The sequence below is a fragment of the Nerophis ophidion genome, linkage group LG02 (genome assembly GCF_033978795.1).
Source record: "Nerophis ophidion isolate RoL-2023_Sa linkage group LG02, RoL_Noph_v1.0, whole genome shotgun sequence".
In the NCBI taxonomy this organism is placed as follows: Eukaryota; Metazoa; Chordata; class Actinopteri; order Syngnathiformes; family Syngnathidae; genus Nerophis; species Nerophis ophidion.
In genome coordinates, this window is record NC_084612.1 from 37573070 (window position 1) to 37585007 (window position 11938).

Sequence of the window (11938 nt, forward strand, 5' to 3'; positions counted from 1 at the left end):
AATTTCTAACTTAAAAGAATTAGGATCCACTTATTTGTAATGAATGAGCACTAGTGCAAAGTATCGCACAGCAGTCCATTGTTGCATAAATAATTTACATTCACAAGCACTTCATAATTTATATGGTGGATAGTGAACTAGGTCAGGAAGGTTTCTGTCTGCCTTGCTGACCCTGCAATGACATGTATTTACTTTCAATAGTAATACAATTATTTATCAATTTTCTCAAAATAAACAGCAATATCTCTACTTTTTATATTTGAATTTAATCTTGAAAAAATGTAGATTTTTAAATTATTCTGTTTTTAACCCACTTTAGGAAACTGTACAAGCGATATGCATTCCTGCGTTGTGATGATGAGAAAGAGCAATTTCTATACCATCTCCTGTCCTTCAATGCTGTGGACTACTTCTGTTTCACCAATGTCTTCACCACCATCAGTGAGTCATGCTACTGCACATCTGGTTTTGGTGTTGATTCTGCTTGGATTGACCAATACGTGTCTCATTTTTCTCCCAGTGATCCCATATCATGTGGTAGTGGTTCCCAGTAGAAAGCTGGGTGGCTCCATGTTTACAGCCAATCCCTGGGTGTGTGTATCTGGTGAACTGGCAGAGACAGGTGTTCTGCAGGTGCCGAGGAACACTCAAGAGATCACTTTTGAGGTGAGCTACCTGTCCTTGTGTATTTGGGGTCTTCATATAAATTTGAAATCAATCCATGGAGGCATGGCGGAGATATTTATAAAACAATGTGGCCTTCCTTTAGGGATGTCTCGGTATAAAAATGTCTTATCATGGTTGTTGTGACCAAAATGATCACGGTTATCATTATTATCGCTGTATTTTTAAATGTGCTCAAAATTTTCTAAAATGTCTTATACTGAAATCTTTTAACCAAGTTTTATTTAAAAAAAAACACAAACAACACATTCAAAATTATTACCTTTGTGATGAAACATTGTAGATAAAAACAGTTTCATGGACCTCAAGTAGAAATTGAATATGCATATCAAAGCAACACCATCATCGTAGACAAGTAAAATGGCAGAAAAATGAATAAATAAAATAAATCTGAAAATTGTGCAAGATGGCGCCTGATGGCCATAAAACGTAACTGCACGTTTTGTACATATAGATAAAAAAATAGTGTTCATAGTTTTGTTGTCCAACAAAAATAAACAGGAGTGATACCTCACACATCCATCCATCCATCCTTTTTCTACCGCTTATTCCCTTTGGGGGCCGCAGAGGGTGCTGGCGCCTATCTCAGCTAAAATCGGGCGGAAGGCGGCGTACACCCTGGACAAGTCGCCACCTCATCGCAGGGCCAACACAGACAGACAGACAGACAGACAGACAACATTCACACTCACATTCACACACTAGGGCCAATTTAGTGTTGCCAATCAACCTATCCCAAGGTGCATGTCTTTGGAAGTGGAAGGAAGCCGGAGTACCCAGAGGGAACCCATGCATTCACGGGGAGAAAGATCCCGAGCCTGGGATTGAACCCAGGACTGCAGGACCTTCGTATTGTGAGGCAGACGCACTAACCCCTCTTCCACCGTGAAGCCCACCTCACACATCGAATACACAATTTTCACAGCCTGCGTTCAATTTGATGACAAAACGTTATAGCAAGTATTTTTTATTTGAACACTGATACAGTATGCAATTAAATAAAGGACAAGTGAGCCTCCCAGTAAACAAATTAAAGACTTTATAAACCAGGTAAGGTAACGTTTTCCAACACGTCGCCTGCTGCATGTTTCCTCACGTCATTAACTCTCAGTCACATCTGATGGACACTGAATTGAGAAAATAAAAGCAACATCAAATAGTTTTCGCTGTATACTTTTAGTGTGAGACAAATGCGTCCGTCTCCAATATTGTCCACACCTATCGCCATCTAAAAACAGCAGTGCGCTCTTTTTATTTATTTATTTTTATTTATTTATTTATTTTTTGTCCTGTCCAGCTTCTCAGGCAAATCATATAGTTGATGTAGATGCCCATATCGGCTGTTCAGATTTACTTTACAAAAGAGAAGTGTAGGATACTTCTCTTGTTGCCTTATTTGAATTTGACTTTATTAAATGTATTTATATTATCATTTGGCGCTGCCGGGCCGGAGCAGGAGTGGATAGAAAGAGAAAAAAAAGAAGACAGAGGGGGAAATTGTGGGGATAAGAGGGGGATTAGACAGAGAGACCAAAACAACAACAGCAAATACAACAATAACAACAACAACAATAGAACAACACCAGCACTTAAATGCGCACCGAGACTCCACGGAAATAAAGCGAGGGAAAATGAAGTTGAACACACTGACAATGTATACAGAGTTCGGTCTTTGTCCCATCAGACCAGACTATGGTTGGAGAGTATTTCAGCTGCATTTTGGCAAACTTTTTACGAAGGAAAAGCTTCCATATGGCCACTATACCAGTCAGGCCAGATTGGTGAATTGCTGCAGTTATGGTTGTCCTTCTGGAAGGTTCTCCTCACTCAAGAGAGGAATGCTGGACCTCTGACAGAGTGACCATCCGGTTCTTAGTCACTTACCTAAGACTACGATGAATGCCGAAATGTACTAGGGCTGGGCGATATGGCCTTTTATTAATATGTTGATATTTTTAGGCCATGTCACGATGCACGATATATATCTCGATATTTTGCCTTAGCCTTGAATTAACACTTGATGCATATAATCATAGCAGTATAATGATTCTATGTGTCTACATTTAAACATTCTTCTTCATACTGCATTATAATATATGCTCATTTTAAACTTTTGTGCCGAGAGGGAAGTCACAACTAAGTCAATTGACCAAAACTGTATTTTATTAAACAGTTATTAAGCAGTGGCACAAGCATACATGTCATTTCAAAACAGAAAGTGCAAGATTGTCAGAGACATTTTAAACCAAGCTATAAGTGCACTTTTGTGAATGACGTCACCAAGATGACATATCAAAATAACACTAAAATGAAGTGCACTTTTTGTACAGAACGCCACTACAATAGTTAAAAACCAAGAAAGTGCACTTTAGTGCGTATCACACAAGATATTTCAATAAATGTTAAAAAGTTAGTTTCTCATAGTCATCATTAACACTGTCACCGACGTCCCACTGGGTGTGAGTTTTTCCATGCCCTTATGTGGACTCTGTACCGAGGATGTCGTTTCGGTTTGTGCAGCCCTTTGAGTCACTTGTGATTTAGGGCTATAAAAATAAACATTGATTTATTGATTGATTGAAATAAAAATGAGCTGCATAATAAGTTCCTGCGGGGGTTATCTTCTTCAGTTGTTGACCTTTTTTTTTTTATAAACGGTGTTGATGTGGAAATAGTTGCATCGGAATTTTTTTGGTGTGGCACATGCGGGAGATGTTGATGCAGAGTTTTAAGCACTCCTCATTCTCTAGCGGGTGACTTTTCAAATGATGCTACATTAGCAGTAGGTGCTACTTTTGGTAGCAACGCTTTTGCCGCATAAATGTTGAATATATTCCCGCATTAAGCCAAACCACCGCCGGACGATTGATCCCTTGCTGTTTTTCTTGGGAATTAATTGTTCCTCCATTTGTTACCAGAGTCGCACCTTCTCTCTCGTTTTACCACCCGCACCTCACTGTTAGCATCGCAGCTAATGTTATCATGTCGTTACTTGTCTGCTCCGTGGGAGCGTGTGACGTTGCACACGTGGTAGTATGTGACGTGTGTAAGAAGGTGCGTTTGTTTACGTCTCTGTGAGAAGGGGAGACAAGAAAGAGTGGGAAACGCATATAGTGTAATGCCCGCAGCTAAAAGCAACTGCGTGAGAACATATACCGTATTTTTCGGAGTATAAGTCGCTCCGGAGTATAAGTCGCACCTGCCGAAAATGCATAATAAAGAAGGAAAAAAGCATATATCAGTCGCACTGGAGTTTAACTTGCATTTTTGGGGGAAATTTATTTGATAAAACCCAACACCAAGAATAGACATTTGAAAGGCAATTTGAAATTAATAAAGAATAGTGAACAACAGGCTGAATAAGTGTACGTTATATGACGCTTAAATAACCAACTGAGAGGGTGCCTGGTATGTTAACGTAACATATTATGGTAAGAGTCATTCAAATAACTACTATATAGAACATGCTATACGTTTACCAAACAATCTGTCACTCCTAATCGATAAATCAGATGAAATCTTATACGTCTAGTCTCTTACGTGAATGAGCTAAATAATATGATTTGATATTTTACGGTTATGTGTTAAGAATTTCACACATAAGTCGCTCTTGAGTATAAGTCGCACCCATGGCCAAACTATGAAAAAAGCTGTGACTTATAGTCCGAAAAATACGGTACTCGAATATCACGATATAGTCATTTTCTATATCGCACAGAGACGAACCCGCGATATATCGAGTATATCGATATATCGTCCAGCCCTAAAATGTACTGAGACATCATGGATGAAAACTGCCCAAAGATAGGTGTGCCTAGCTTGTGTAATCGTATTCAAAAAGGCTTGAGGCTGTAATTGCTGCCAAAGGTGCATCAACAAAGTATTGAGCAAAGGCTATGAATATTTATGTACATTTGATATATTTTTTTTTATTTATTAATTTTTTTTTTTATTTGCTAAATAAAAAAAATTAAAATTTCACATGGTCATTATAGAGTATTTTGTGTCTAACTTTAAGGACAAAAATTAATGTATTCCATTTTGGAATAAGGCTGTAACATAACAAAATGTGGTATAAGTGAAGCGCTGTGAATACTTTCCGGATGCACTGTATACTGTCAATGTTGATCATCTTGGCGGTTGCCTCCATGTTGATGGCATGAAGAATTTGTCTAAATTGAAGTTGGAAGATTTTTTTTTTTTAATAATAAATCAAATTCTCTATATGCCATGGTTCACAGAATGAATTGTATATGCTCATTCTTTTGCAGTGCCAGAACCTTGGTAAGCTGACCACAGTGCAGCTCGGCCACGATAACACAGGTCTCTACGCTAAATGGTTGGTGGAGTGTGTCATGGTCCGCAACGAGATCACAGGGCACACATACAAGCAAGTGCACTTGTTCCGTCAAAAAAAATCACATGGCTTTGACCTAAATTAGAAAACTAATATAAATATTTTTGACGGTTAGGTTTCCATGTGGCCGGTGGCTTGGGAAGGGTGTGGATGACGGCAGCCTGGAGAGGATCCTGGTAGGAGAACTGATGACACCCAGCACAGAGAACGATGAAAGGATGTGTCGCACACCGCCAATGCAGCAGTCGCCAGGGATGATGAGGAGATTTGTTACCATCTCACCAAACAGCAAGCCAAGTAAGCAACAGAAATGAACACGGCTCAATGAACAGAAGCAAAACATCCATCAAACTGCCAACAATTTAATTTGTTTATCATTTGAATAAAAAAACCTGAAAAACAAAGAAGAGCTGGTCTTTGTTTAATCCAATTTATTCAGTTTTGGATTTTTTTTTCAACTTGTGCACCATTTTTGTTTTTTGCAGTCGAATTTCAAGTTGTTGAAATCCTACATTTGCGATCTGTTAAATGTTTTTGCTGTAATGAGGGAACCAAAAGATCAAATGCCTTTTTTGTGATTTTGTCAGCCAGTCATCAGTACTGTGCACTTTTCCCTCATGCAGAGTTAAACACCGGTCAGATCCAGGAGGGGGTGGGCGAGGCCATCAATGGAATCGTGAAGCACTTCCACAAACCGGAAAAGGAGGTGAGACACGGTTGTCTAGACAGGCCCTGTAATGTCATTCTATTATTCATTATAAAGCTTTGAGACGTCGACAACAATTTCTATCCTGAGCCGTTAAGTGATCTTATTCAGATTGTTGAAAAAAATTAAGAAGTTTAAATATTGGCTTTTTTAAACCCGCGTATGATTTGACTGACGCAGAATGATACCAAATAATATGCTTTGTGTATTATCCATCCATCCATCCATCCATTTTCTACCGCTTATTCCAGGACTACTCAGGACCTTCGTATTGTGAGGCAGACGCACTAACCCCTCTGCCACCGTGAAGCCCGCTTTGTGTATTAGAATAATTGTTATTCAATACTAAATGTAATCGTTATTATTATCATTACCATACTGTGAACATGCTGTGTCTTTTGTATTTTTGCACAGTAGTGTCAAATTACAGTGAATCTGGAGAGTATTTAGCGCTTCACTTTTTCCACATATTATTTTACAGCCTTCCAAAATGGAATAAATTCTTTTTTTTCTACAAAATTCTACGGACAATACCTCATAATGAAATTGTTAAAAGTTTATTCATTTAACAAGTGTATCCAAAGTAAAACAATACATGTACGTGATAAGTATTCACAGCCTTTGCTCAATACTTCTGTGTGGACTGACCAACATGTGGTGCAAATGTTAGACCGGCTGTGCCTGCAACTTGAGGGTTTCAGTTTCGGTTCCAGCTTTTTCTGATGGGGCGTGGTTAGCTCCTTCCTGACATGGCAGCTTCCGCCATCAGTGTGGGAAAGTATGTGTGAATGTGAAGTACAATGTAAAGTGCTATGGGTTTTGGGAGGGTTTTTTGGATTATTTTTTTACCACTCAGGCAAATCATATAGTTGATGTAGATGCCCATATCTGCTGTAAATAATTGCTTTGCAAAAGAAAAGTGTGGGATACTTCTCTTGTTGCCTGTTTTGTATTTGACTTTATTAAATTGATATATTTATTGTTCGGCGCAGCCGGACCGGACCATGAGTGGATAAAAAGAAGACAGAGGGGGAAATTGCGGGGACAAAACAAAGAGAAACCAACAACAAAAACAAAAGTAACAACAACATCAGCAAATATGATATGCAAATTTAAAGCAAAATAAGCAGTTAGTGAAGTAGATAGTAATACCACGGAAATGACAATGAACATTATTGCACTACAAATGGAGCAATAAAATACCACTATTGCTAATGACAAATATGAATAGTTAACTGTATCAACATTACAATTGTTTTAAATGCAACAATACATAAATGTAACAAATAGGAGATGGAACATTCAGCAACTTACCCGGCGGAGCCTCACCCTGAGAGAAGGAAAAAAAAAAAAAAGAAAGAAAGGAGGAGCTCACAGACACGCTACTACACCAGCAGCATGCCACACGACACACTCGACCCAGCAGGCCCTCACCGGCATCCGAACGCAGCAGCTTGGGATGCCGAAGCCTTAGAGGCAAGCAGGCTCCGACGGCTACACCAGACCCCAATGTCCAAAAAGTAAATAAATAAATAATAATAAAACATTTTTAAAAAGCCTCGGAACCCCCCGTCCACAAAGAATCAGATGCAGCGGATAGGATTGATTGAAATTGATTGAAACTTTTATTAGTAGATTGCACAGTTCAGTACACATTCCGTACAATTGACCACTAAATGGTAACACGTGAATACGTTTTTCAACTTGTTTAAGTGGGGGTCCATGTAAATCAATTCATGGGTGCAAGCATTTTAACCTGCTTGCTTCCTGTTCGGACCATATGAGCTAGGCCCCACTAGTACACACGCACACATCAAAAGGATAACGTTATTAGAAAAGCAATGTTTGAAAAGGTGTAGGATTTCACTTACCGGTTCAATATGCATGCACAACGAACATACATGTTTACGAAAGACATCTGTGATTGAGAGCCATAACCGCGAGTCATTTTAGTTTGGCTGAATGACAAGTTTTACAAAGTATTTAATTGTGACAAATGTATAGACCAGTGGCGGCTGCTAGTCTTTCAAGTAGGAGAAGCTCAATTTCAGCAACTCTCTGAATACCAGGACAGTTTCCAATAAGAGATTAAAAAATATTTATATATTTGATAAGGCACGCATTACTTAAAGGATTGTTAAAACTGCTAAATCAACTAGGAACAACGGAATGAGACTTGAAAAATGCTCTGGCAGTGGTTTATATTTCAAGATCGCTGATTCGCTCATTTTGTTGTCAATCAAAAAGGGATTCAGTTCAGCATCCAGAGCAGCAAATGCTAAGCCCACTTTCAATACACTTTCAGAGACATTCGGCGTCCGATGGGCCGGACAAAACCAAGCATTTAAATGGTGAATATGATAACTGCTGTAAAACTCTAAACAGTTACTTTTACCGTTTTAAATTATTATTAACGAAACTGAACTCTAATAAATTCACAGACTGAGCTTGCTACTTAAAAGCTAACATGGAAACAAAAGACATTGACCTATTTCACCAATATTTCAAACAATAAAAGCTCAGCCATTAAAATTAATGAAAACTAAAACACTCAGTGAAATACACAACAAGCAATATAGTAGGTTTTATAACAGTGTCTTTATTTGTTTTAGTTATTTTAAACAGAAAGTACTTGGTCAAAAGATTTCAGTGTGTATATATAAATACTTTTTGAGCATATTCAACGTTACTGCAATAATATCGATAACCTTGATCATTTTGGTTACAATTACATTGATGTCACATTTTTGTATCATTACATCCCCAATAAATAGTGTTAAAACACTTAAATTATAGCAGTAGGTAAGTATGTGCAAACATTTGAGTGGTACTGTAAATTTAACCACAACATTTTTGTCTTTTGCTATCAATGTTGTTGTTGTAAACTTTGCAGTAACAGTATACACGTCATTACAGAACTACAATGGATTTTAAATAAATCAATAAACAAATCCGTATGTGATTAAAATGTGGAGTTACAGGTTTGGTTTAAAAGGTTTGACAAATATATTACATTTACCATTTAAGAATTACTGCTACAAGTACATTTATGTAAACAATATCCATTTCATTTTCAGTAATTCAACTGACATAATTGTAGCATGTATCATGTATCATGTTTATTACATATGATGTAATGATGCTTTAATCTACAGCAAATTGTTTTCATTAAAGTGTTAAAATAGTGCTTATACAGTATATTCAGTGTGTTTGGATACACTCAATCCAATATTGTACTTGTAGCTTTTCTGAATGGTTCATTTTTGTTACAGCTTTTAAATTAAAATTTAAGGTCTGCACTTCAATTACATGTCGACTAATTTATTATTATTGTTGATTTATTTCTTTTCCATTGTGATGGTGTACACTGTAAAGGCAAGATCATAAAAAAATCTGTCTGTCACTGTCCCAATACTAGCTATGTTTACAAACAATAACATTGACAGCAAAGGATTTCAGTATTACTGTTTTTAAAATGTTGTTAATTTTGAAGTACCACTAAAATGTTGGGAGCCATTACTTGTGTTTTTTTTGTTGGTTTCAAAACTTTTTATTTGGAGCCCACTGCAAAATGTACCTTTAAGTTGTTAATTGGGATTATGATAGATGTTTTATTAAAAATGTTTTTTGAATGTTTTGTTAAAATCGGATCTGTTGTTTCTCTTCACAGAGAGGCAGTTTGACTCTTCTGCTCTGTGGGGAGTTTGGTCTCGTCTGGGCTCTGGAGCAGGTGTTCCAGCACGGTTTCAAATCACCTCGACTTTTTAAAAATGTCTTCATCTGGGACTTCTTGGGTAAGAGCCACCATGCCTTTTAAAAAAAATAACATTTGAGTTATTTATTTTAAATCATCAAAGCATTAACTTTCTTTTAATGATACGCAACAGAAAAGGCACAAGTGTACTTTGAAAGCGCTGAGCAGCGGGAGGTGAATCCGGATGAAAATTGGCAAAGCAGAGTATGCCACTTCTGCCGCTTCATGCGTGCAATCAACAACACATCGCGAAACATTGGCAAGGATGGAAAGTTTCAGATGCTCATTTGTCTGGGTGCAAGGTAAGCAGGAAACATCTGTTTGTAGTTCAATTGAAAAGGGTTCCCCTTCTGACAAACAAAGCAAAGCACCGTTATAACGCTCTTACTAAAAAAAATAATGCCTGATAAAATGCTCTGATCCTGGTTATAACTTTAGTAGTACTTCAGAATCCTAACAGCATTACTACATATTTTAATGACTCTACAATGTTTTATCAAAGATAATAGCGTTCATGCTTCATTTTTGAAAATGGTACTTAAATGATAGACATACAGGTGCATTCACTCTACTACTTTTGTTGTTACTCTTAGGGATCACTTGCTGCATCACTGGATCGCGCTGCTGGCAGACTGTCCAATCACTGCTCAGATGTACGAGGAGGCCGCACTGATCAAGGACCGCTCACTGGTCAACTCTCTAATCCGAGTGCTCCAGACTCTGCAGGAGTTCAACATCACCCTGGAAGCATCGCTCATCAAAGGTGTCGGCATCTAAACCAAACCATCTCCACAGATGAGCATAGCCGTACCAATTAAAAGTGAACCTTTTATATGCAGGAAAAGACTCTTTACAGACAACATATTTGGCTTATGTTCAAGATACTGTTATATTTGCCATATACTGTATTAAGTGCAATGAGCCTTTTAAAATATGTTGTTTTTATCCTCAATGATGTGGTCATATTTTGAACATGTTTTCTATTATCCACCATGTTTTTTTTCCACATTATTGACAATGACCCTCTTGTGCTATGTTTTATCGAAAGCTAAATATTTTCATTGTTTAAGTAAACTGCTGACTATGGCTATATTTAAAGGGATGTGGAGGTTCAGAACAGTTAATATATTTTGTCAGAGAAAAACAGTATTATTTTGTAAACTTCGTCAAGTTGCTTGCTCTGTTGTCAACTCAGATTCTAATGTCATAATGCAGAGTTTAAAGCAAATGTAGATGTATGCTTTATAAGTATGTATATGACAGGAAGGGAGAATTGAACTCTGGAATTTACAAAGGAATTCAAAAGTTGTTTACATTACAGCTTTTTCTTATGAAATGTATGCAGATCTTATATGTGAAATACCTTTGTACCAGGAAAAAGTGTTCTTCTTGCATGATACTGACAGTTCCCCAAAATGGAAAATATCTCTGAGGGGATACAAAATAATGTTATTTCTTCACCTCCAATTCCACAAGAGATGTGTGGTCCAGCTTTATGTTTAAATAAGTTAGAAACGACAGCCTTGATGTAAATACTTCCCTCCAGCCCTCCCTGAACCATCATCCAAGCCTTTGTACTCCTGTCACTGTCTTGGGAGAGAATGTATGTCGACTACTTGAGATAAAGGATGCTTGTCTGCTGTAGCCATCTAAATTGGGAGCCAAAATTAGTACTTTTATTGTACCCCATCTCATTTTGTTACGGTTTCTTGCTATGCATTTTCTAAAGCAGAAATAACTCCCCGCCCCAACCCCACACCCGCCTACACCCTGTAAAGCCTTTATCAAGGTCACTTTAGGCCATATCTCTCACAATGAACTTGACTGCGCAGAGAAAGATATTTGATAATTGAAGGACTTTGTTTTCTGTGCCAATAGTGTCTGGAATGAACTCATACATAAGCATCTTGCAAGATATATATTTTTGTTTTCCAAAACAGTTGTACATTTATTGGCATAGCTGTATAATGTAGTGTTTACTAAGTAAGATACCTTGTACAGTGTAAAATATATAAAGAATAAAACATCTGTAATGCACTTTGTTTTGTTTTCTAAATTCATTTAGTTTAGATTTCGTATGAATATAGCATATTTTAGAAAAGTATACATTTTTGAAATTATTTAACCCGAGGTTAAATAATTACTAAAAATAATACACGAAAAATGACCATTTTTTAGCAGTGATTTTAAATATTTTGTTTGTAGCGGTTTTTAATGCGCACTTTTAAAATACATGTTGGTGTAAATATGACACATTTCTACAAAAGTAAACGTTCTCGTCGAATGTTTGTTCCAACTTGGCCTATGTGAGCCTTTAAATATATTTCCTTTGTCAGCCAAGAACATGTAAACAAACTCGTTCGCGCCATGTCAAATGGGTGTTTATCTTCAGAGGGTACACCTAGTGCATTGTGGGTGTTTGAGTTTCAAATGTCTC

At 37.3% G+C, this 11938-nt stretch overlaps 1 protein-coding gene and 1 long non-coding RNA gene across 7 annotated transcripts in view; one reads left to right on the forward strand and one right to left on the reverse strand.

Annotated features, from left to right (window-relative positions):
• Positions 1-11538, forward strand: part of dennd5a (DENN/MADD domain containing 5A) — a 92383-nt gene extending 80845 nt beyond the window's left edge. For all 6 annotated transcript variants that reach the window (XM_061883067.1, XM_061883059.1, XM_061883092.1 and 3 more), the window contains 8 exons: positions 320-441; positions 521-666; positions 4956-5074; positions 5157-5338; positions 5665-5747; positions 9418-9541; positions 9635-9803; positions 10095-11538. In XM_061883067.1, the coding sequence (XP_061739051.1) occupies positions 320-441; positions 521-666; positions 4956-5074; positions 5157-5338; positions 5665-5747; positions 9418-9541; positions 9635-9803; positions 10095-10278 (1129 nt within the window). In that variant the 3' untranslated portion in view covers positions 10279-11538. The remainder of the gene's footprint in view (positions 1-319; positions 442-520; positions 667-4955; positions 5075-5156; positions 5339-5664; positions 5748-9417; positions 9542-9634; positions 9804-10094) is intronic.
• LOC133540514 (uncharacterized) lies at positions 1706-7100 on the reverse strand. Its single transcript, XR_009803655.1, has 2 exons — positions 7062-7100; positions 1706-5773 (listed from the first exon to the last, which is right to left on the reverse strand). It is a non-coding gene; the product is annotated as an uncharacterized LOC133540514 (long non-coding RNA).
• Positions 11539-11938: the final 400 nt, after the last annotated feature.